The sequence below is a fragment of the Ipomoea nil genome, unplaced genomic scaffold (assembly GCF_001879475.1).
Source record: "Ipomoea nil cultivar Tokyo-kokei standard unplaced genomic scaffold, Asagao_1.1 scaffold0143, whole genome shotgun sequence".
Lineage (NCBI taxonomy): Eukaryota > Viridiplantae > Streptophyta > Magnoliopsida > Solanales > Convolvulaceae > Ipomoea > Ipomoea nil.
The window spans coordinates 560,996-588,523 of record NW_017616571.1 but is presented as its reverse complement, the minus strand read 5'-3'; the positions used below and the strand labels follow the sequence as shown (position 1 = coordinate 588,523).

General features: G+C 37.0%; 2 protein-coding genes and 1 long non-coding RNA gene across 3 annotated transcripts; all 3 read right to left on the bottom strand.

Moving 5' to 3' along the window:
• Window positions 1-445: 445 nt before the first annotated feature.
• On the bottom strand, window positions 446-15,210 carry LOC109172469. Its single transcript, XR_002052754.1, has 4 exons — window positions 15,197-15,210; window positions 15,037-15,106; window positions 14,936-14,937; window positions 446-461 (listed from the first exon to the last, which is right to left on the bottom strand). It is a non-coding gene; the product is annotated as an uncharacterized LOC109172469 (long non-coding RNA).
• A 2,474-nt stretch (window positions 15,211-17,684) lies between these two features.
• LOC109172055 lies at window positions 17,685-21,114 on the bottom strand. Its single transcript, XM_019321214.1, has 7 exons — window positions 20,631-21,114; window positions 19,554-20,027; window positions 18,722-19,497; window positions 18,448-18,526; window positions 18,330-18,354; window positions 17,972-18,212; window positions 17,685-17,873 (listed from the first exon to the last, which is right to left on the bottom strand). Exons 1-7 carry the CDS (start codon window positions 21,112-21,114, stop codon window positions 17,685-17,687), a joined length of 2,268 nt encoding a protein of 755 aa, XP_019176759.1.
• A 4,520-nt stretch (window positions 21,115-25,634) lies between these two features.
• On the bottom strand, window positions 25,635-27,323 carry LOC109172048 (zinc finger MYM-type protein 1-like). The gene has a single exon (XM_019321201.1). The coding sequence runs from the start codon at window positions 27,321-27,323 to the stop codon at window positions 25,635-25,637; it is 1,689 nt and encodes a 562-aa protein (XP_019176746.1).
• Window positions 27,324-27,528: the final 205 nt, after the last annotated feature.

Sequence of the window (27,528 nt, the reverse complement as noted above, 5' to 3'; positions counted from 1 at the left end):
CTCAACTTCCACCACTTTCACTTCCTAGACTCCACAAACAACAACACACAAGAGAAGAAACCTCAGAGATTGAAGACTAAAAGAAGAAAACCAAAGGATAGGATGGAAATGAATAGAGGAGATGAATGTTAGAATACTTACTGCAATGCTTCTTTCTTCTACAGAGAACAAAAGGTGAGAGGCAAGGAAAGAGATCATGAGACAAATGAATGAATAGTGTTGATTTTATAGGGTGCAAAACCCTAGCTAATTCTTCAATGATTGGTTGAGGGTAGGATGGTAATTTTGGCTTGCTTTCAATAAGACCAGACAAGGGTAGAAAGGTTCATTGTCTACCTTGCATCATGAACTAAAGTCTAGGAAGTGAATTTTGGATAACTTGGGGTCAAAAATAGATTTTCCAAAAATGTTTTCTAGTTAGAACACTTGGTTTAGGTTTCACAGGTTCCTTTCCGGTTTCACTCAGATTGGCTTTTCGGGTCAAACTTGGTACATAAATATACCCGAAAATTAAGATTTTCAAAATAGAATAAATTTCGGTGCTGGATTTATTTAAAACTCGATTTAAAATATTTAATTCATACACCGTTTTCAAAATAAAATTTTAGAAGAGTGAAAATGGCTATTTTGGAATTTCGTAAAATAGAATTTAGAAAATTTAAATTTGGGTTGTCACAACCACGACCATGGATCGATGATTATATTTTACTTCGATGTAAGAAAGTAACAAATAATTCGAAGTGTCCCACGTGGCCAAGTGGTCCACTGATTAACATATATAATTTCATTAACTAAGAAACATAGATAATATTATTATTATTATATATGTACCTAATATGGTGGAGTTTCATGCAAGCGTGGATTCTCCAAATTCTGACTCGCATTCACACTCTCCATTGCCTACAACTTTCTCTCAGGGTTGCCCCCCACTAATTAATCTCTTCGGAAGGGCATACAAGAAATCTTGTTCGTTTGGAGAAGATTAAGAAGCCATCTTCCTAGCCATTGCAGATTAACCCAAGGGTTATCTTATCAACGAAATCTATCGGGAGGAGACCTAGGATGTTGTCTAGCACCTCCCATGACAGACTGCTTATTCTATCAACTATGTCCACCGGTGAAGGTTTCTCCACCAATTCATTTTAAGTATTTATCATCTTGAGCAACAAATCGAATGGATGATCAATAGCCTCAATAGCGTTCGTGCAAATCGAATCCGATAGAGAGATCAAAGCGCTCCACTTCGCGTCTCCTTCATTTGACCCAGAACTTCCGCAACTGCTCGGGCAAAGGGGCAGCAGTTTCGATTTGTTCACCACACTCACCGTCAACAACATTCACCAGAAGAGAAACGTTTCATGAGGTCAAGGTATGGAGCGTCATCGCCCCATCGCGATCTTGAACTACGCCATTATCGCCCCTGGGGTTTTTTCCGGTGGTCGACATTAGGCCGAATCAAGACTGCAGCAGCAATGCCCGAGTCGAGGACAACATCAGCCTTTATGATGCGAGCAAGTACCACCATATCGCGGAGGACAAGCAACTGTGCGACTGATGGTCTCCGGGATGCATCGTAGAAAAGCCATCAAGGCCACCATGGACTACGCGAAGAAGATCGAGGGAGAGAGTAGCGCCGAGACCCCGTCACCGAAGAGCTTTCCATCAGAGACCATGAAATCGATTGTGTATTACCTGTTGAAGACTTGCAGAGTTGTGGCGGCGGCACGACATGAAGTGGACACAGCGCCATTACTTAAGGACAAGATCTTCTGTAGCTGGCGATTCATGCAATCATGCGCTCTTCTCTGAGCCTACGAGGGGCGGCTCGGTTCCTACGGCAAGCCAGTAGTCGGAGGATGATGCGAGAGCCTTCGACGTTATTCTGCGAGGCAGCGACAAAGCAGATCTAGGAGAGGAAGAGAGATTGGTCCTACTCGAAGCCTATCGTCAACCTAGATCTCATTTGGAACTTACCTTTCACCATAGTCTTGATCTCTGCATGCTGAAAAATCTAAAAGCTGGTAGTGGAAAATGGCCATGCAAACTCAGATGCTGCGGAAGAATATAGGCCATGGATATTACACATTGCGCGGGAGTGCGAGAAACAGACGGACAAGGACAAGATCAAGTTCTTGGACAAGGAGATTTGGTCCATGTTTTGCAATTGGAAGAAAATCATAAAAGCTACATGGTAGTTGATCGTGGTAGTCATGTTTGACCAAAAGTAGATAGCATGCTCGAGCCTGTACACCAGCTCCCAACAAGAGCACCAATGATGGATTTAATTAATCCTGGGGTTTGAATTATTAAACCTGATTAATAAATGAGATATTAATTATAAAGGATAACGTATCAGATGATAAACAAGGATGGAATAATGGAAGAACAATAGATGTGCCACGGAGGCAATCTCGTAGATGATTACAAAGGATGCCAACAAAGCTATTAAAATGGATAATTTAGACAAGATAGATTGTGATGTCTTAATAGGACAAATGCATGTCTATTTATACAAAATAATCCTAACTAACTCGCTAATTTCACGGTAGGCCATAAGATTAAGTTAGTGCCCATGTCGTGGGCCGTAGGCCGTAGGACTAAGTCAAGGCCCAGAGATGGGCTCTATACTCTCCTTGGGCCATCCGAGCCATATTCTTGGACCTTGAACGATGGATTCCTAGACCCCCGGTCCCTATTATTGGGTCATTTTCAATATATCCATCACCCCTAATTATCTCATTGCAACCAAACGCCCCGTTACACCATCTTTGATTGACATAATAGGTCGGGAATATAATGACGTTCTCATGAATAAACATATTGTGTTGTTTGATGAATGTTTTTATTTCAAGTTCATTACATGGCGGCAAATTATTTATTTTTTTTTAAAAAAACAACAACAACGTTGGTGCATGTTGTGTGAACCACATTGCCTAGTGGGAACTTACACTACATGCCCGCGCTAAAACCATTGGGTAAGCGGCAACCGGTGATCACTCTTTTTTTAATACCTTTTATCTCTCTCTTTTACTTGGCCTATCAACCAAAAAAAAAAAAACATGGGAGGGGGGGTTTTTAAATAAGGGTTTATTACTGAAATGGTCCCTAGACTATTGCGAAATTACAAATTTGGTCATCGACAATTTTTCATACCCAATTAAATCATCGACTTTGAAAATATTAACCATTTTGTTTCTCTGTTAGATCAGGCGTTAGAAGTCCGTTAAATGGGAGGGTATTGATGGAATTTCGCACGAGAAGACCCATTTCATATCTTATTTAATTGATTAACTCAACAGTCGCTTCCAATTGATTGTCGGCCGGCTTTTGAAGCCAAGATTTTGATTGCATAGGCTCATCATCATCCATGGGGGAAAGGGAGCACAACCGCGTCGCATTCTATCACCACTGTCCGCTAAAACCGAAAGTTATCGGTGAAGACCCCGACCTCGCCAGAACGCCGCTACATGCCAAGAGGAGCTGCTGAGCCTCGTTGGATATGCTACTGCACCACCTGAGACCATCGCCGATACTGGAGTTCACTGATGTAGCTGCCGGAGCAGAACTCAAGGTCGCTGGATCTTGTTGCTTCGCCGTCAATCTGCTACTGAGCTGGGAGAATAGGGGTTGCCGGTTATCGTTGCACGTCTTAGGAGCTCTGTTCGCGTCATACGGGAGAGAGACGAGGGCTGTAGTGCTGCTAGCCAAAGCTAGAGAAGGAGCCGCAATCTGCCCAGATCGCCGGAAAACAGAAGTCGCTGGAAGCATGAGGGAGGTCATCGCCAAGCTTGCCATTGTTGGAGGTCTCCACCATCACAAACCACCTCCCTCTCCGGGCAGCTTTTGAAGCCAAGATAATAGTGACCAAACAAATGAGATTCACGCTTCATACTCACGCACGGGTTTCTCGGCCTCTCTGAATTAATTGGAAATGGGTATTCTCATGCGAAATTCCATAAATGCCCTCCAATTTAACGGACTTCTAATACCTGATATAATGGAGGACCAAAATGGTTAACATTTTCAAAGTTGAGGACTTAATTGGGTACGAAAAATTATCGAGGACCAAATTGGTAATTTCGCAATAGTCAATGGACCATTTCGGTAATAAACTCTTTAAATAAAATACCTTTTATCTCTTTTTTTTTTAAATACCTTTTATCTCTCTCTTCCACTCGATCATCACATGCACAATTTTCTTCGAAAAGTTAATTACTAAAATGATCCATTGACCCTTTAAAAAAATTGATCCATCGACTATAGCGAAATTACCAATTTGTTCGTGAGTTAACAGATGTCTAACGGCAAAACAAACGGAATACCAAATTAGTTAATATTTTTAAAATTGAGGACTTAATTGGTTAAAAAAATAGTTAATGACCAAATCGGTAATTTCACTATAGTCAAAAGACCATTTCGGTAATTAATTCTTAAAAAAGTATATGATTTGAATGATCAAACTATTCTAAGTTCTAACCTCATTATAACAAATCCAATTTCACCAATTTACCAAAGAATCAGACTTCGGAGACAGAACACATCCTCAATTTATTTCATTGTCACATATTATCTCATGTATCACTAATCCAAGAGAAATGACAGTTTTATCCCTTTAACAATGAAAATTTTAATTAGTTACATACGAACTAATTAATTTTAATAAAAATTAAGAAATATATGTAACAATCAATTAAGTAATGTCGCATCATGAGACGGACAATTTAAGGTCAATTTAGAATGAAAATGTAGTAAGATTAAATCAAAAAATGTTCATGAGATTATAAAATTAAAAAATTCATAAATACAGATATACCCTTGTACTGACTCAATATTTTGTACTGATTTATAGTTCGAACCCCATGAGAGGGGTTGCCATTGGTGGGTAATACTGGAAATTATAACGCTCTTCCCGCCAATTCTTTATAGGATTACTGCTGCGTTTGTATATGAAAAGAAAATACAATTCTATAAAAGAGTGCTTATGAGGGTGTATTCAATCTTCTCTCAGATTCTGTAATGTCATATTAACTGAATCCCGAGTCAACTCGGCTTCCCCACCCACTGCTCTCCCGTGTTTCAATTCATTTACGTTTTATTCGTTGGTTTATTTTATAATTATGATGTGATTTCTTGAATTATTTGATTATTACTCTAGTATGCTCTCTTATTGTTGGTAAATAATATTATAGATCATTGATAATTTTAATATAATGAATGTTTATTTTAATGTACACACAATTATTTTTATGTAATATACAAAAAAAAAAATATACATACAATACATTAAAAATAAAATTTAAAAATATTTTAATATATTAAAAATGAACATTTAACATACTAAAAGTAAATCTTATATCAATGATCAACTTTCCAATATAAACCATGGTCCACGATATAATGATTGTTCATTGCCCATGTGGATTGAAAATTGGTTGGTTTTTTATATATTTTTTGCCTTTAGTTTATTAATTATAGTAATATTTGGGGGTATTTGACAATTAACATATATATAGAGTAAATTGTGTTATATATTTTAATTAGTGGATAGTATTAAACATATGTATAAAACTGTTTGGTAAATTAATTTATTATTATTAGTTGGTAACATGTAAAAGGTATATATCTACTTATTTATATATATATATATATATATATATATATATATATATATATATACTAATAAGAACCCAAAAGAGTTAAGCCTATAATGGGTAAAAAAAAATGGCGGTTAAATTTTTTAATCAAATGAATGACTCAGATTGATCAGATTTTAATTTTTCCTTGTGATTTCTTAATTTATCCTTAATGAATATGATTATCCGTTAAATTTTCCGTTAAATATTATCTTTTCCGTTAATTTCCGTTAGTTCACCGTTAACTTACTCATTGATTTCAATAAGAAAGGTCTTAGGTTCGAACCACATCCCAATCAAAGTTGGCATAATTAGTACTCTATTTTACTCTTATTATATTAAATATTAAAAATAATAATTTAGTAGCTACAACAAAAAATAATACATATGTATTTCTTTAATTTAGAATTATGTGTCTACAATGCCTTTATTCAAAAAAAAAAAATATTCATTATCAATAAATTAAATAAGAGAAATAATTTCATTAGTTATATTGTCTTTATTTTTTTTCCAATATAAAAATTATTTACATTCAAAATTCAAATTCATCAATTGATTATATTGACTACATTGTCCCTACAATGTCTTTATTAAAAAAAATTATTAATTATCAATAAATTAATTAAGAGCAATAATTTCATTAGTTATATTGTCTTTATTTTTTTCCAATGTAAAAATTTTTTACATTCAAATTCATCAATTGATTATATTCACTACATTGTCTATTATCTTTTTTGTGCACTATTTTTTTTTTTTAAAATTAAATATCAAAGTTATAATACAAAATAATGCTATATATTTATTTACCAAGTATTTTATTAATAGCATGAAAAAATTTAAAAAATTTAAATTAATAAAGCCAATTATATTAACTACTTGAGAGATTTGTTGACAAAGAGAGTATTCAAATCAAACAACAAATTGAAGTGAGAAACAATCTCGCAATGTCCTTGTTTGACAATTAGCAGTTAGCAGTTAGCGGTTAGCGTTACCGGATTTAACCAGCGAATTATATCAACGGTTGGTAAAAAGATATTTGAAAAAATTAGTTGTTTAAATTAACATTTAACATGACCTAAGGGTATAATAATAATAATAATAATAATAATAATAATAATAATAATAATAATAATAATAATAATAATAATAATAATAATAATAATAATAATAATAATAATAATAATAATAATAATAATAATAATAATAATAATAATAATAATTGTTTTAATAATAATTTTTTTTTAATATAGATGTGTTTTGGGGAAATCATTCTAAAAAACGTTAAGTGAAAATATTGTAGATTGCAATGTTAACATTGGAAAAATCCGTCGCTAAAATTGGAAAAACCCGCCGCGGCCTTTTGTATTTTCCAGTGTTGCAAAAATTGCGCCTAGGCGCTAGGCGGCCCCCGACCGTCGCGAGGAAGGCCGGAATCGACCTCCTCCGTGGCCGGCCGGTTAGGCAGTCTAGGCGGCCGCCTAGCCGGCTAAACCGCCATTTTTTTTTTGAATTTTGAATTTTCAATTTTGGGTAAAAAACTTTGCGAAGACGTAACTTTTGACTCAGTTGTCCGTTTTGGCGGTTTGGCCCACTAATTTCTCAAAAAAAATGTTTCTTTAGCTCTTAATTTTAGTTTTTTATGTATTTAGATGGTTTAAACAATCTTTTGAACAATTTTACAACCACTTACGTAAATAGTTTTTAAGAAATAACTATGGTAACCTTATGTTTTATTAGTGAATTTTGAAAAAAAAATTAATTAAAAAAAAAATCGGAGCGCCTAGGCGCCAAGGGCGCCTAACGTGTTTTGCAACATTGGTATTTTCAGTGGTCTGGAAGAAATTTTTGCTTCAAACTGTTTAATAACCAAAACACTTTCTTTAACATTTTGATATTTGGGTTACATCATATTTATACCAATCGTCCAATATCTTTGGGTCACATTATAATTAAATTTTTAAAATTTTACTACATCTAAATTCCTTAAATTAGGAATTTATTTATCCATAATAATTTATTCAACAATAATGGTTGATTCATTCATTGATCTTGTATATATGTGCATTCATTAAATATATTAGAATCCTTTGCAACAAAAATACTTGGTTACTATTTTAAAAAAGTTTAGTAACAATTATAATGAATCTCCTATATTACATTGTATTCATATACTATGAATCACATATTTAAATAAACAAATTAAACATTAAATTACTTATGTAGAACTTCTCATATATAATCTTGCATTTATATACTTTCACATATTTATTTAATTATAAACATTGGGTAGAAAAATGACCGTCAAATTATTAAATCAAATGAATAGTTCAGATTGTTCGGATTTTAATTTTTCCTTAATTATATGATTATCTAATTCGTTAACTTTTCCATTAAGTACCGTTAATTCACCATTAGTCTAATTCTAATATTAAAGTCTAATATATAATTATAACTACAACATTAATCTAATTCTAATATTAAAGTCTTAATAGAACTCTAACTACAAATCCTATTGTCGGAATCTTCTCAAACAATATTAGTATACTAGTATTTTCTGATGCACGATGCGCAAAAATTAGGTGCCCAATATTAGTATTTTATATTAAGATTTTTAATATTTAAATTGTTATAAATAATAATAATAATAATGTAAACCTTTTTATACATTTGATATTTATATTGTAGGAAATAACTACAAATTATAATGTATAAATTAGGTGCCCAATATTAGTATTTTATATTAAGATTTTTAATATTTAAATTGTTATAAATAATAATAATAATAATAATAATAATAATAATAATAATAATAATAATAATAATGTAAACCTTTTTATACATTTGATATTTATATTGTAGGAAATAACTCCAAATTATTGAATAAGATAAGAAAATATATGGTGGATGCATGTTCATGGTAACAATAGAGGAAAAGATAACGGAAGTTATAACAGTAGGGGTATGTTTGTCCAAAATATTATAAAGTACAACCTTTATAGCATAATGTATAAAAAAAAACTTAACGAAAAAAACGGACATAAATAAAGGGTATAACTTTAATTTCATTCACACTTATTATGTTTTTAGATATTTAATATTTTATGCTCAAACATTATTAGTATATATTTAATATTTTATGCTCATACAATATTAGTATATATTTAATATTTTATGCTTTAATTTTTATTTGCTCTCCCTTATGTCCCGTATTTGGTTTCAACCATACCCATACAATTATTTTATTGACAATTATAATCAATCTTGACTATATTATCTTGCATTTGTAAACTTAGAATTACCAATTTAAATACGCAAATTCAACATTCAATTTTCTATGCATGAACAATTCTAATATACTATTGCATTGATATACTCTAAAATACTTATTTAAGAAAAACATTGGACATTATCCCAATAAAAAAACTAGTAAAGATATAAGTTCGATTGTCAAATGGTTGTCCGTCTCTTCAACGACTCTTCTTGTGGCTTCTCTTATACTAATAATATTGTTAGAGACTGTCGGTGTATTCTTTCTAACTTTTAGGCTTTTGCCATTAGATTTGTTGGAAGGTCAGTAAATGTGTTGGCTCATTCTCAAGCCTGGGCGGCACATTCCAACACTGGCTTTTGTTCATGGGAGGATTCTCCCCCGATTTGTATACATTCTTTGATTAATTGATCTTGGTTTCCTCAGAAAAAAAAAAAGATATAAGTTCATTGTTGAGTAATGCTATTCACACCTAAAAAATGTTACCCTCCTAATTTCATTGGATACATGACGCTCTGAGTATAAGTTGGGAGTACACATAGTATTTTCCTATTACAATTGGTGAGGTCAACTAATTCATTCCATACGAAATATTTTGTTTTTTTGTAAACACGTTAACTCTTTTTTTTTTTTCTCAAACATTTTCAACCAAATAATCTAAGCCTACTTTTTTTTTTTATCTAAGCCTCCACCACTGGAGTTTGAACCTATGACCACCCATTTAGAATTGTAACTGGGGCCATCACACTACATGGTACTTAGCTAAAACACGTAAACTTTTATTATTATTAACTTACTCATTGTAAAATATTTTCTAACATTTTATTTTATAATAATAATAATAATAATAATAATAATAATAATAATAATAATAATAATAATAACAACAACAACAACAACAACAACAACAGAGATTTTGTTGTTATATCATTATTATTAGGACTCTATGTATTTGAGTCTGTTTATGATTCACAATTCTAGTCTTCCTCTGTCTCCTCTTGTATATATATACCTAGAATCTGTACTCTTGTAATTAATCACGGTTAATACATTCAATAACAGTTCTCATCTGGTATCAGCTAGCTAGGGTTTCTTTCCCATGGTCGACGGATCTGTCAATTCCTCTGAACGGACCGTTTCCAATGCTGCTATCTCATTGGTCACTGCAACCGTAACCACCCTGTCCACCGCCCACCACTTTATCAGTGTAAAACTGACTTATTGGAACTTCTTATTCTGGAGAGCTCAAGCTGTTCCTTTCCTCAACGGACATGATCTATGGGTTTCATCGACAGTTCAAACCCTTGTCCGCTGGCCATGATCTCTTCCGACAAAGAGGGGCGTTGCCGCGGCCGAACCCCGATCGTCTAGCATGGGTTCGCCAAGATCAGGTGTTCCTCTCTATGACCATGTCCTCATTATCGGATGAAGTTATGCCCTTGGCGATCTGGCATCACACAAGCCGAGCGGTATGGACTGGCATCACCTCTGCCCTCGCCTCGTCGTCTCGGTCTCTCTCATTGAATCTTCTCGGGCAGCTCTAGACACTTCAGCAGGGTGACGCCTCCGTTGCCGATTACACTTCAGTTCCCACATTTTGCAAGAAACGCTTAGCTCTCTATCTTTTCTCTAGAGGTGTAGCTTATTCCCCAAGTCAAACCAAGTCTTCCTTCAATCCTACCAAGAACTCTCCAAGATCCTAACTTTCTACCACCAAGATCTTAGGAAAGGTAAGGCATAGCCTTGGGTAGTGTTTTTACATAGATTCTTCTTGGCTTTATCTAAGTTGTGACTTTTGTGTGGTTTTTGGTTATGTTGGAAAGACCTTGTAGAAGAGGAGCTTCAAGGGGAAGTCTAGGGGGTTGAAGAAGGTGTTCTTTAGGCTACAAAGGTAACTCATGCTCTACAAAACCTATTTTATACTTGTTATGATGATTTCTTGCTACTCTATTGATGTTCTTGATGTTGTGAGTGATTTGATGCATAATCCTGTGTTTATGCATGTTAGAGCTTGTATCTAAGGTTCATAAATGCTATTCATTGAGCTACTCATGTGTTCAAGTCATTTTCTTGTTGAATGTGAGGTTTTGGGTGTTTTGGACTTGAACTTTGCTATGTTGATGTTTTTCCCCGAAGGGAATTTCTCCCTTGGGTACGTGTACCCGCAGGCGGAACAGCGGGTGGCTGTCCACCCACGGGAGGTGGAGTGGTGACCGGCGGGCGGTGCCGCGGGTGGAGGTCCACCCGTGGTTCCACCCGCTAGTACCTGTAAGTGGGTGTGGTGGGTGGTTGTCCACTCACCGTTCCGCCCACTGGTACGTGATGCTTTGGCCTCCGTTTTGTTGAATCATTGTGCAATTGTGTGTCTCCTTTGATGTTTCGTATGTCTAGAACGGTGTCCTAAGTATCCATGATAGGATTATGAGTCTTGAATCGTGCTTATGGTCCAACCTTGTTATTCGTTGGATTAATGTGAAGTCGTTGATGTGCGATTGAATCGTTATGTTTGCCCTTTTGATATACATGCTAGTTATGATGTTGTTGATGCTAGTATGTGGTTGTTCATTCGTTCATAATGAGGATTGGCAACTTGTGTTGCCAATCATGTTAACCTTTGGATTAAGGTCTATCGTTGTTATATCGTTGTTTGATTTTTGATTCATGTCTTTCATTGAAATATATCGATTGAATCCTTTGTTGTAATCTTGTACATATGTTGTACACGTTTGTTGATACTTGATTGAGCTATTGATGAGCCTCAATCCTCTATGATAATGACTATGTGTTACTATGAGATTAGTGGTATTGATGTTGAGCTTTGCTCATTTGATCGGTGGGATACTATCACACATTTGTTGATAAGTATTATTACTTATTATTGAATGGCACTGCGTGTGCTAAGAGTTCAGCGGTAAAAGATGGCGGAGTTTGGCGGGGAGCAATGGCTCCAGGAGGGAAAAGGTTGGACTCGGTGTACAGGGTGACACTAGGAAGTAGTGGTTAGAACTGAGATAAGGTCGGGGGTAGCCATAAGGTTGAAACCGGGCATAAGGTTAGAACTTGGAACGTATCATTGAATGTGATCCTTGACTTTCTATTGTTTATGAGCATGATTATTGTTATCCCTTGATTGATTATCGTATGATGTATCTTGTTGATGAGTAAAATTGCTTCTGTCATTCTTATTGATTTATTGAATAAATGTTGACGTTGGTCTTTATTTGAGAGTGAACTATGATGAGTCCTATGATGTCTCTATTCCTCGTTTTAAAGACTATATATTATGTATTCCAAAGTTTCAAATGGTTTTCATATATCTATACTATATTGTACTCAACGAGTATTGGTGGGTTACTTAGCATTATTTGCTAACGGGTGCTACCCCTTATGTTTTCAGGTGATGAGTAAATCGTTGAGAGTGCGCTAGATGATGACGTGATTAGCGTAGCTTTCCCGAGGACGTGTTTAGCGTAGCTTTCCCTATCTGTAGTTAGATTTGTGGCCTGTGAGCCCTAGTTTGTTGAACTGTTAACTTATGTTGGATTTTGGTTTTAGATTATAGCCTGTCCATCTATAGCTTAGATAGATGTGGCATAACTCCCTCGTGTTTGACTGTTAGTTTCCGCTTGTTTTTAATGAAATGGTTAGATTTGTCTTTACACATAAGCTTTAATTTATGCTAAAAATCGAGGGTGTTACATAGTGGACCAGGGACTTCGCCGACGGCCTTCGCTGTTCAGAAAGGCGGAGAGTAGCAGCGGGGCAAGGGGGGCCAGTCGCATGGTGGCGGTCATGGCTCCGGGCAATCCAGCGGTCAATCTGGCCAGTCCCGTGGCGGTGGCCGTCGCGGCAATGGTGGCTGTGTCCGTAGCAACGCTAATCACCAACCCAAGTGTCAACTTTGTGGGATCCTATCGCACCTGCGTCTGTCGTCACCTTCTGCGTTTCTTTCAGCTTGTGCGTCTTCGTCTGTCTGGCATGACCGTTTGGGCCATCCACACCATTGTGTCCTTAGTCGTGTTCTTCCTTTTTGTTCGGTTAGTGGGTCTAGTAGTGCTATTCATTGTAATTCTAGTTTATGTAATGCGTGTCAATTGGGTATATCTACTCTTTTTCCATTGCCACGTGTTGACAGTTCTAGTTTAAGCATTCTTGATTTAATCTATACTGATATTTGGGGTCTAGCTCCTTTCTTGTCTTCTGATGGTTATAGATATTTTGTTATCTTTGTCGATGATTTCTCTCGTTTTACTTGGTATTTTCCCATGAAACAAAAATCTTATCTCTATGATATTTTTGAGAAATTCAGTGCTCTTATTGAACGACTTTTCAATCGTAAGATCAAATCTATTCAGTCTGATTTAGGTGCCGAGTACAAAAAAATTGCATTCCTCTTTCATTAAATTAGGTATCTATCATAGACAATCATGTGCTTATACCCACAAAAAAAATGGTCGTGTAGAGCGAAAACATAGACATATTGTTGAAACTGGTCTAACCCTCATGGCTCGTGCTTTTATTCCATTTAGGTTTTGGGATTTTGCTTTTGAGACTGCGGTATATTTAATTAACAGAATGCCGTCTGCTGTATTAAATAACTACAGTCCTCATTCGTTATTGCATAAATTTCCTCTATCCTAATCTTTTCCTAGTGTTTTTGGTTGTCTATGTTATCCTCACCTATGGCCTTATAATCGTCATAAAATGTCCTACAGGTCCTCTCCGTGTGTTTTTTTTTTTGTTATCCTGAGTCTTTTAGGGGGTATAGACGCATGGACTTATAGACTAATAAGGTATTTGTGTGCAGACATGTCAGATTTGATGAGGCAGTTTTTCATTTTGCTACTAAAATATTGTGCAGGGAGTTTCAGTGCCTCATTCTGCGCCATGGGTTGCATATATTCTTCACCCTGTGGTGACCGAGTCTGCTGCCCGCGTTCAATCTGAACTAGCACAGCCGGCTGCACTAGTTCGGACCGAACCAGCACTGCCGACAGCGCTAGAACGGACCGACACTGCATTATCGACATTGCCTCTTGAAACCGAGGCAACACTGCAGGTTGCCTCGGTGGCAACCGCTCGTCCGCAAGGGCGTTCACGGGGCCAGTGCACGTGACCGAATGTTCGCACGCACGATATGGAGACACGGAGCTAGTCTCACGCGCCACCTATAGTTTTGACAGCTCAGGTTTGCACCAGTGATCCTACTCGTTACACACAGGCTGTCAAACACTTGGAATGACGTCAGACCATGGATGAGGAATTTAATGCTTTACTACAGAATCAGACTTTGTGTTTAGTTCCGTCTCAATCTAACCAGAATGTGATTGTCTGTAAATGGGTCTTTCGAACCAAGAGAAAGACAGATGGTTCAATTAAGAGATACAAAGCAAGGTTAGTAGCAAAGGGATTCAATCAGGTTCCTAGTCAGGACTTTTTTGACACATTTAGTCCGGTTGTAAAACCTGCTACAATCAGGTTACTTCCTTCTTTGGCTATATCTTCTGGTTGGACTGTAAGACATCTAGATGTTCATAATGTTTTTCTCAATGGTAATTTGACTGAAATTGTTTACATGCGGCAACCACCTACCTAGATACATTGATGTTCAATTTCCTAATCATGTCTATTTGTTAGGGGTGTTCAATCGGTTAACCAAACCGTTTTAACTGAAGTTTTTTTTGCTTTAACCGTTAACCGAACCGAACTTTTTTTCGGTTAATCGGTCGGTTAACATATTAACCGAAATTTTTAACCCTAAAATTGAAAATTCTAAAAATAACTCCTAAAATAATAAATCCAATTAAAATAAAATACATATTATAATAAATTCATATCAAAACATACAAAACAATACCATAAGTCCATAATCCATAGTCTCTAGTCCAAACCATAAATTAATGTCTTCATAAACATAACATCATAACAACATTACAACAACATGCAAAAATGAAATCAAAGTTCATCCCATGATTTCCAATTTTCCATCACTCCATCCTGATGTCCATGATGTTTACTGACTTTACTCCATCACTCCTACATATTAAAAAGTGTAAGTATAAATTGTAATTAACCACTTAACCAAATAATAAATAAAACTAACAAATACAACTAATTTCAAATATTAATTTTTACCTTAGAAATCCAAGAACAAACACCTTACTCACAGTTCACAAGGTAGGTTCCATTGCATTCCATGAAGAATCTAAAAGATTAAAGACCAAAAAAAAATATTAAAATTTTCATATGTGTGATGAAAGTAAACTTATAAACAAGAGGAATAAAATTTACATACCATTTTCAACAATTTCAAAAAGTCATTTAATTCTTGAAGCTATTCAAAAACATCCAGTGAAGGTGTTGAATTTTTTATCCAATCTTGATAGCACACAAGAGCTTGAGCCATTCTAGGAATTAAAAAACTTCTAAAGGAATCAAGAACATGTTCTTCGGTACTAAAGGTAGACTCAGAAGCAACAGTAGATATTGGAATAGCTAGCACATCTCGAGCCAACAATGACAAATAAGGAAATCTAGGGCTATTAACTTTCCACCACAACAAAATATTAAAATCATCCGTCACTGGCTCCGTAGCTTCACTGAGATACTTATCCAATTCCGACATTTGATCCCCCACCACTACCTGATTGAAGTTTGTGAAGTGCATACGCTTTTCATCCTACCTTGACATTCTCCTATATTTGGACTTGATGTTGGAGCGAAACTAGATGACACAATGCTGTTTGAAGGTTTATAAGCATTAAAGAATTCATACACCGCATCTTTAACCTTGGTTGCCATATCCACACCTTTTGTACCCTTAAACATATCTTTCAAAGCAAATTCAACATAGCAAAACTTGTGTATAGGATCAAGAATAATGGCAACAAAAATTAGCATATTCAACTTGTCAATGCTCCCCCAATATTTGTGAAATTTATCTTTCATCTTCATTGCCACCAAACTAAATTCATTCTCATCCGAAACTTTGCACTCTCTCAAAAAACAATCAATTTCACAAATCTCATCAAACAAGCAATTGGAAGTAACATAAGAAGTCCCGGAAACTCTATTTGTAAGCTCATAAAAGTGCTCCAAGAATTTTACCAAGTCCCTAACAACTTTCCAATCACTTTCAATAGGAACACCATCCCCCGCTTCAAGATCATCTTTAAAATTCTCATCTTGTAAATCAAACATATAGAAAACATTTTCAAATTTTTTAACACAATTTAGCATCAAATATGTTGAATTCCAACGAGTACTAACATCAAGACACAACAAACTTTTGCTTTCTATATTTTCACTTTCAACACGTTGTTTAAACCTTTGCAATCTAGATAGAGATTGCCTTACATATCTCACCGCCCCTCTAACACGAGCAACCGACTTATTCAAAAGTTTCAAACCTTCATTCACAATCAAATTCACTATATGTGCAACACACCTCATATGCATATATTTCCCATTCAAAATATTTCCATGTTTACTCTCAAACTTTTTTTGCAAATAACCAATAGCAACATCATTTGCACTTGCATTATCAACCGTAATAATGAACAACTTATTAACCCCCCAAGAAAGCAATAATTTTTCAATCAATTTTCCAATAGCATCACCTTTATAACTTGAAATTTGACAAAAATTTATGACTTTCTTATGCAAACTCCACTTATCATCAATAAAGTGAGCCGTGAGACACATGTAATTAATTCTTTGCAAAGATGTCCATGTATCCGTAGTTAAACAAACTCTATTACATGAGTTCCTTAACAATTGTCTCACTTTGATCCTCTCATCTAAATAAAGTTGATAAATGTCTTTTGTGATTGTAGTTCTTGAAGGAATGTGAAACCTATGACATGCAACTTCAACAAATTCCTTCAAACCTTCACTTTTCACAAACCTAAAGGGTAGTTCACACTTCACAATCATATTTGCTAGGGCTTTTCTAATTGCTTCTTGGTCGAATTTCCAAGATGAAATAGCCCCTTCCCCTTTTTCGAAACAAAACGGAACGAACTTCATTACTGAGTGAAAAAACGTGCAATACAAGCTGGTGGGATATCAATCCACACCCCTGAGGCAACTGTAGAACCGGTTGCCCGAGCTAACTCATGAGCCACGCAGTTCGCTGATCTCTTGACATGGGTAACTCTAACATTCCCTATGTCCCTAGCAATCGACAGACATTGCTTAACAATCAAACCAACATAAGACAAATCAAAGGAACTTGAATTAAAAGCATTGCAAAAACTTAAACAATCAGACTCAATTATTATACTCCTGTGATGTTGTTCTTTAAGCCACGTCAACGTTTCTTTGACGCCGATCGCTTCAGCCATATACGGGTCAACGACCCCCTCGATACATCCGCTATAAGCAGCCGGTATCCGTGTTTAACAGTGTAACATCCCCGGATGTCGCCGATCCACCTCCAACTGTCTTAGAATTGAATATTCACCGGTGTTGCCAGAATTCTGCTTACATCCTCCTCGTTAAACACATCCCGAATGATGTCCCTATCCCAGTGACCCGTTTCATCAAGAAGATTATGGACTCTCGCCTCACGCAACTCCTCCACGCACGGTGTACTCAAACCTGCCGTCGAAGGACCCGCGAGCCAATTCAAACCCCAAACTTTCGTATCGCGGCCATCCCCAAGTCGCCGAGCCACTCCCAACTGCAGAACACGCCGCCCCGCCATAATACTACGCCAAATGAAGCTTGGATTAGCCCCGATTTGTGCGCCCATAAAATCCGATTTCGGATAGTATTTTGCCTTAAGCAAGCGAATCGGGATAGATTAATAATCGCCACCCTTGCTTGGCCAGTAACGCAATATTAAATTCATGGAGCTTTCTGAAACCCAGTCCACCTTTCGATTTAGGAGCACACATCCTGTCCCAGCTCAACCAGTGTATGCCTCGATTACCTGTACCCCCACCGCTCCACCAGTACCGGTTAAACATCTTTTCCAGAGAGTCACAAACACGCATAGGCAATAGGAAAGTGGACATGGTAAAAATCGGTAACGATTGAGCGATACTCTTAAGAAGAACCTCTTTACCTGCTCGAGATAGAAGCTTGTTTTGCCATGTGCCCATCCTTGCCCGTATATTCTCTTCGACACAACAAAATACAGCTGTTTTGTTACGTCCACAACCGATGGAAGGCCCAAGTAACGCCCCAAATCTGTCGCCTCGGGAACCCCTATGATTTCGGACACCAAAGCCCGAACCGGCGGACTAGTATTATGGCTGTACACTGCACTGGACTTCTCAAAATTTATTAATTGTCCTGAGGCCGAGCTGTAATTTTCAAGACATTCTTTTATATTTCCCGTTCACATGTCCTGAAAAACAACAGACTATCGTCAGCAAAAAAGAGGTGAGAGATGGCCGGGGCTCCCCGGGCCACCCGCACACCATGGATGTCCCCACGTGCCTCTGCCTGTTGCAGAAGAGTAGAGAACCCTTTTGCGCAAATGATGAAAAGGTACGGATACAGCGGATCACCCTGACGGATCCCCCGTGTAGGGCTAACCTGCCCCGGGATCTCCCCGTTCACCATTATAGAATATTTCACGGACGTGACACAGACCATTAACAGCTCCACCCAGCTTCTATCAAAGCCCAAAGCCCTCCAAAAAAGGCCACTCCATCCTATCGTACGCCTTAGCCATATCTAGCTTCAACGCCGCCCACCCCTATAAACCCCCGATCGTTCTCCGTAGAAAATGACCTATTTCCCTGGCCACAATAATATTATCCGTGAGAAGGCGTTCGGGCACGAACGCACTCTGGGATTGGGAGATTACCTGAGCTAGGCATCCCTTTAATCTATTGGCAAGCATTTTGGCTAGAACCCTGTAACCTACGTTACAAAGAGCTATCAGGCGTAGGTCCGTTACTTTTTCTGGGACCGGTTTCTTGGGGAGTAAAACAATATTGGAATTATTTAACCCCGGTGGTAACTGCTTTTGTTCCACACATTTAATGACAAAAACAGATAAGTCGTGCCCCAAAAGCGGCCAAAAATGTTGAAAGAAGGCCGGTGACATACCATCCGGCCCCGGGGCCTTTTCTGGCTTCATATCAAACAACGCAGTTTTAACATCCGACATCGTGAACGGTTGTGACAAAGAGATTTTCATCTCCGTAGTCAGTCGTTCCCGAACCCGATCAAACAGACTAACACTGCAGACTTCAGAACCAAAAATGAATTCAAAATACCTTATGATTTCCGCTTTCATTGCCGGTCCCTCAGTCCAATCGCCATTCTGATCCTTTACACGGGTTAGGTAATTTTGCTTTCGCCGCGCCGAGGCTGTCTTATGGAAGTATTTGGTATTTGCGTCACCTTGTTTAAGCCATAATTGCTTAGAACGCTGCTTCCAAAAAATCTCCTCCGCTTTTTGGACATCTCCCAATTCCTTCTCAGCTGCCAAGAATCTGGCTACAACTTGCGGTGACCTATTCTCTTTCAAATCATTCAGAGTGAGCCGTAGAGCTTTGGTTCTTGCGCCAAAGGTACGGTAGTAATCGCCCCCCCCCCCCAATTCCTCAACCACTGGCCACACATCGCCACTCGGTCCTGAAAATTCATACCCGAAGACATGTGCCAAGCGTCTTCGACTACCTTCGTGCAACCTGCCTCCAAAAGCCAGGCGTTCTCAAATCTGAACGCCCGCAACGCTGACCGTACCGGATCGGTATGAATATCCACCAGTAACGCACAGTGATCGGAACAATTGGAATAGATGTTCTCGACCCTAGCCCCGTCATGTAGTTCTAGCCAATCGGTTGTCGCCACTGCCCTATCCAACCGTTCCTCCACCCAAGCCACAGTCCCCCGACCCTTAACCCATGTGAAACGCCCTCCCGTCATTCCCAGATCATTTAATTTGCAATAGCCCAAAGCATCATTAAAATCTTCCATGAGTGCCATTGGATGAGAATGTGAACCCCGCTTCTCCGCAAGACAAGTTATATCGTTAAAATCTCCTGCTACTACCCAAGGGAGCTGAATGTTCTCCTTAAGCTGCCTCAACAGATCCCATGTCACTCTACGACAACCTCTGTACGGATCTCCGTAAAAACCTGTCAACCTCCACACCGGACGACCTGGAAAAGTTATTTCTATGTCAATGTGGTTATTGGATAAAAACTCAATAAAGATGCCGCATTCTTGTCCCTCCAGAGAAAAGCTAATCCCCCTCCGAAGCCTACTCGATCCACACATATTTTTCCCTCGAAACCTAACTTCACACGCACCTCCTCTATTCGATTCTCCGTTGCTTTTGTCTCCATTAAGAAGACAAACTGGGGTCTATACTTGGACACAATGCCCAATAATTCACAAACTGTCCGGGACCCCCCCCCCCCAATCCCCGGCAGTTCCAACTTAACAGACTCATAAGGCTCGGCGAGCCTGGTCTGCCAGACTCGCCAAATCATGCGTTTTTGTATTCTTTGCCATCTGCACATCATCTCCCAGCATATCCTCCGAAATCACAAAATCACCCCTATGACATTTCAGATCACCCTGCAGACCTTCTGACTCCTCCCTGGTCACAAGAGTAGCCGGGGAGACATCCACCGAGGCGGTAGGGAGTGGAGCCGCAGTAGTGGATGACGATAATAACCATTTTGCGCCCACCGGTTTCACCTAACGCCTTGGACCAACACGTAACCACGCCCTATACGGGAAGTCTTCCGGAAGAATACCCTGTTCGTATGCCGTTTTGCAAAACTTGTCTGAATGTCCCAGGATGCCGCAACAATAACAGAACGTACTCAACCTCTCGTATTTGAACGTAAGCCATTGCGTCGTCCCATCTCGCCTAACCAGCTTCATGCGCTGCTTGATTGGAGCAGAAACACTTAGCCTCACTCGAATTCTATAAAAACTTCGCCATGCCCCTCCAAAATTGAACGGATCCAGAGTGATGAATTCCCCTATATAGTTGCCGATCTGCGAAATAAACTCAGGAGATGCATACATTGCCGGTAGTCCATGAATCTGAATCCAAAAAGGGATGGATTCCAATTCCACCTCCTCTGGACGAACGTTGGGCGGAACTTGTTCACAAATCAGCAGGTGGTTCTCAAAGGACCAAGGTCCATCCTCAATTACCCGATGAAGATCCCTCAGATGCGGGAATTGAAAAAGAAACAGATCATCCGCCAGAGAAATCGCATACATACCCATAACTGGCCGCCACACTGAGGCCAGGACATGCTACATATGCTCGAACCGAATTGGCCGATCGGTGAGAAGACGGCCAACAAGGTTATTCGTAATCGTCGCATCTGGAATCGATCGAGCATCCGGAGCCTCAAGGCCTCCGTCCGCTTCATCGGCCAGAACAATTTCGGCACAACGCTTTTCTAGATCCAAGACGTCCATGCAGAGCGATGTCAAGAGCCACAACAGAAGGAAATTGATCACAAGTAGAGAAAACGAAATCATCATCGCAGATTAAATAACAAAAGCCCTAGACAGCCTAGGGAAAACACTCCCTCCGATCACGATCGGGAGAGGTATCCACGATCGGAAAGTTGAATCGGAAAACCACGATCAGGCGTGGCGATGAATGCGGAGCATTTATCTTGTCACTACAAAAGAAATAGGCCCCTTCCCCTTCATTACCCTTATTTTGCAAAACAATTTGAGATTGTGACTTATCAACATTATCGGGATTTTGATTGCATGCATTCATGTGATATTTTAGTGATGCAGTTCCATTTTTCTTTGGATCACAAGCATATTCTTCCCCCCAATGAATACATTTGCATGATGTAACCCCGGAAGACGAAGTAATTTTTTCAAAGTGAGACCAAACTTCTGACCTTGGTTTTATTGTTTTTCTCTTTTTTTTTTTTTTGAAACTTGACTTGCATCTATGGTCCCACTTGTTGAAATAGCAACTTCATCGGATGACGAAGTGGTAAAATAAAGAGAAATATCTTCCATTGGCATCTACAAATAGCATTCAAAGAACAATTAAAAATCAAACATATTACATACATAGAAATATACAGTGGAACAAATTAAACACATTCAACACATTCATTCTAAGTTCAAAAGAAGATACAACATAATAGATACTAGATAGTTTAATCCTCTGATAGCAAAAATATATATCCAATTCAAATATGAAATTTGTCAACCCATTCCAGCTATACCTAATGATTAACTTTTCAAGTGGGAATAAGTGAATAACTTTTACAAAGAACAGATGACTTCCAGTGATAAAAGTACCTAAGGTTTAGAATGAGTTTTGGAGACTACAAGTCTATGATCACCATGCAGAAAGACTGTAGCAATAGGAAGAGGAGGCAACTGAAGCTAGCATACAGCATACAAGCCATGTTTGCTGAAGAATTTTATTGCAACCTTTTTCTTGTTGATGTACAACGTGGGTGAAAGGGCAGCAAGTTCTAACGACTAACATTCTTTTCTCAAAATGATAACATAATTGCTAATAATCTAGAGGCACCATTGAATATATTCATTCAAAGATCAAGTAAACAGAGTATATATTTAGAGTAATACACTGGAAATAATCAAACAGAGTAACAAAACATCTGAACATACAAACTCAAACATACACTGGAAAGTGAAAATTTAAAAAATAAATTTGTATTATTAGCCACAAAAAAATATTTCACACAACAAAACTTGTTAACAATCAAGTATTAAACTATTAATAGTCTAAAAATATTTATTTAAAAAAAAAAAACATACCTTGTACAGTTGTACTCTGGTGGACTACTGTCGTTAAGTGGTAGCCTGGACTCCTGGAGCGACTGGCCGCTGATGGATGAGCAAATGGAGCAGCCGAGCAAACGACGGACTCTAGCGATTGGCCAAGACAAAGAAGAGCGCACCCACTGAGTCGTTGACGCCTGATGGTGGACCACTGGACCTGGTGGTGGTTGGCCGCCGAACGCCGGTGGAGCGCTGAGCCGCTAACCAAACGACGGGAAAGGGAGTGAGTGAGTTGTGAGTGACGAACTGCGAAACTGTGGTCTGTGGGAGAGGAGTTAGGGCTTTTGTCTTCTCAGATAGGGTTACTGCGTACTGCCTTATTGAATATTGAGAGTCAGTCTAAGTTGGTTTACTTAGGGTATTAATATTAGTTTATCACACAATTACAATTACTTAGGGTATGCAACCACCCCTTCCCTCCCTTGTGTTTTGCGATTCAGGTAATAGTGGGCTTCGTAAGCCAACATGATATTATCTGTAATTAACCGTCCTGGTACACCCCGGAGATGAGTCCATCTAGCATAAACTTCATACGATTTGCACAAACCTTGGCTGCAATTTTGTATAGAACATTGCAGAGGGCTATGGGTCTCAAGTCCTTCATAGATTTTGGACGCACTTTCTTTGGAATAAGAACAATAAATGTTGAATTAGCTTTATCAGGAAGCTTAGCAGTGTTTACAAATTGGCGACAAAATTAGGTGACTTTTCCCCAAGCAACATCCCAGAAGTGCTAAAAACAGCATGGACCGAATCTATCCAGACCCGGGGATTTATCGAGGTGCATCTGCATCACAACTTTGTATACCTCTTCAACACTTACTGGTCTAATAAGCATGTCATTATCCTCCGGTCTTACACGAGAAGAAATGCAGTCAATAATTTCTTCCAAATTTCCATGTTCAGCCGTGAATAGTTTTTTATAATACTCGACCATTACATTGCCTATATCAGCCACCCCATCGATCCACACTCCTTCATCATTGTTAGTATTTTTTGACGTACTATTTATCACACAAAATATGCATGTCAATTTATAATTATTATTTGAATGCATTGTTTTCTTTTTTGTTGAAACCAAACCTTATTCGTTGTAGCACAAACTTTTATTGTCTATTCCAAATCTATATTACTTTAGTTAAAACGTGCGTGCATGTTATTATAAGTTGATCTATTATGTATGAGACAAAATTTCTCTATACTTTAAAAATTTAAATGCAAAAATTTAATTATCTAATCAATCTTATAAGGGAAAAAATTAATATTTTAAAATATCAACGAGAGTTTACAAGATAAATAATTCACATGTAATGATAATTGACGTCTCAATCATATAAACAACAAAAACTTATGAATTTGCATGCTATAATTTCATTGCATAATTTTTAATTACTATTCGACAATATTAGTAAACCTATTATAATCATGTCATTTTAAAAAAAAATAGTGAATTCTTACTAATTCATCAATATCGCATTAAGAAGGCTTAATTTATTTTAATATTAAAATTGTTATGACATAATTTGTATTCTCGATTATAATTCTCTACAACAATACTCATATTTACTACTACTACTATTACTACTTTTATTACAAGTTGAAAATTATCATTTTGATATATCAAAAATAAATTTTTTTATTTTATATTAATTAATTTTGATATTTAAAAATTATATTATATAATTGCTTATTTTAAATTTTGTATCGGACATTAATTTAATCACGCAATGTGCGCATTATAACTAATTATTTAAATATAAATTTCAAAATAACACCCAATAACAATAACAATAACACTCATCATCATCATTGTTCTTATTTTTATTTTTATTTTAATCAATAATATTATAATTATAGAAAAAAGAATCTTGCATATTTTTAAGGGTAAATTAAAATGTAATAAGTTGATATAAAAAATATATGAGTGGGTACCCCTCATAAAAACTTACCTCACAATTTCTCCTTCTAATGTGATACAATTTAATTGGATTATTTAGCATTTAATTAAAAGTGTGTAGGGCCAGTCAATTCATGACTCCCAATAAATATAGGCCACACCATGAAAAAAAATTAGAAAAAATTTAGGAGGGATAAATAGCATTTTCTAAAATTTCTTGTACTACTTTGAAGACATATATACCAAAAGATAAGTTAAAATAAAATAAAATAATTTTTTTTGAAAGGAATAAAATAATTTTTATAAGTACACTTTTTAAAAACACTCACGATTCTTTATTTTCTTAACTTTTTTCAGCCCAAATACTAGAGTTTGATCTTGTGACCATCTAACTGAAATTGTAACAGAAGTGCTACCGGGGACGGAGCCAGGAATTTTTCTCAGGGGGGGCAAAGAAGTAAAGGCAACATAAATTTAAAAATGTTCAAATACAAGGTTCAAATACAAAATATCTAATACGAATATAATTGTCAACATATAAAATACATTATAAATTACAATACAAAGTTTATGATGAAGTACGGGATAATACTCCTCTACGCTCTCTCATCTTTTGAAATCGTTGTAGAATTGCTTCATTTGAAACCTGATCAAAAACATCCTTTTCAACATATGACACTAAGCAATCATGTAAGAAATCATCACTCATCCGGTTGCGTAAAGATGTCTTAATTAACTTCATAGAAGAAAATGCTCTTTCCACACTAGCAGTTGCAACCGGTAGGATCAAAGACAACTTTAGAAGCAAATACACTAATGTATAGTCCAAATGTCTTCTCGTTTCCACCAGTTTTTGAGCTAATTCATCAATACCATCCAATTTAGAGAAAGCAGGATCAGAACTTACATCAATAAAATAAGTCTGCAGTTGGTTATCTAGTAATTCAAGTTCAATATCAGAAAAATTATTTGGATAGAACTGTGCCAATCGAATTAACTTATCTTTATCAAACATAGCAAAGGAATTCCTTGGATCAAAACATGCCACACATAAGAGCAACTATGTATTCTTCTCATTGAAACGGTTGTTTAGCTCTTGAAGTTGTAGATCTAAAACCGCACAAAACCTTTCAACACGGTACCTATGAAGATGAGTCCTTTCTTCCACATTACGGCGAGGTCTTCCAGGAACTACATAAACTTCATCCATATTAGGTATGGAAATTGCATTCTTGTTGCAAAATAGTGAAACTTCTTTTAAAAGAGCTTCCCACCCATCATCCCTCATCATTTGCAACCTTTGTTTTGAGACATCAACTAGTCTCATGGCATTCACAATGTTTTGATCTTTCCTCTGTAATGCCTGTGACAAGTCATTGGTAATTGCTAAAACATCCTTCATTAAGTGCAAAAAGAATACAAAACCAAAACATAGGATATTCTTCAATACTCTAAATGCTTCTAGCCTTTGTTTTGGATCTTGCCTTAATTCGTCAAGAACATCAATCACCGGAGAAAATAATTTCAGAATGCTCACAAGTGCACCATAATGAGATCCCCAACGTGTATCACCAGGACGTTGTAAAACTACTTCTTGATTCAAACAAATTCCCGTTTCAATTGTATCAGCAGAAATTGAATCAATTAACATCTGTAATTGTTTGTCTCGTAAGCTATCTCTTCGCTTACATGAAGCACATATAATATTGCACAATTGCAAGACAGTGACAAAAAAATCTCCAACATCCTCATTTTCCTTTGCAACACCCACAAGTGCTAGTTGTATTTGATGAGCAAAACAATGAACATAAAAAGCACTTGGATTCTCATTCATAATCAAAGTCCTAAGACCATTGAACTCACCTCGCATATTACTTGCTCCATCATAGTCTTGGCCTCGTATTCTTGAAATGCTTAATCCATGCCTTGTTAGAAGATGTTCAATTGCTACTTTAAGAGACATAGATGTGGTATCACGAACATGAGTAATTCCAAGAAGACGCTCAATAATATGCCCACTTGAATCCACATACCGAATAAACACAATCATCTGCTCTTTCACTGATATATCTTTTGACTCATCAACTATTATTCCAAATAATTCTCCACCAAGATCATTGATTATCATTTCAGTTGTCTCACTTGCAATTGCATTAACTATATCTTTTTGAATGCAAGGAGAAGTCATTTGGTGATTTTCCGGTGCATTTCGCATCACTACTCTGCCAACATCTTCATTATTATCTGCAAGAAACTTTAAGAGTTCAAGGAAGTTTCCCCGATTAAGAGAGTCGTAACTTTCATCATTTCCACGAAAAGCAAGTCCTTGCCTCAAAAGTAACCGGATGCATTTAACTGATGAAGTCAATCGAACACGGTAGTCTTGCTTCGATTGCTCTGAGTGTTTTGATACACAAACTTGTAGGTGTTGCTCTTGAGTCATTAAATCTCGACAAGCTTGTACGTTCCTTGCGTGAACACTATTATGATTACCAACATGTCCACGCAACTTTTCCGGTCCTTTTTTCCAATTGTTGAATCCTTCTGTGACAAATGATTCTCCCCCAGCTTGTTGTCCAATACTTTCATCTTTGAATAGATAACAACATAAGCAATATGCTGCATCTTCAGATACACTATACTCCAACCAATTGCTATGATCTTCAAACCATTTAGGATTAAATCTCCTATTAACACCCGTAATCACTCTAGAAGGAAAGACATGATTTTTTGGTTGACAAGGACCCATTTGTAGATACCGTCTCCGCACAATATCTCTATCATTGATATGATATTCATATATATTTTTCCTTTTACCCGGGTCAACTTCAAGTTCATCTATGTCTACTTCAATACGAGGCCTTGCACTTGACACTTCGCGACTACTTTAATTAGATAAATCCCCAAAAGTTGATTTTCTTTTAAAAAAATTTCCACAGCTGAATCAATAAAAT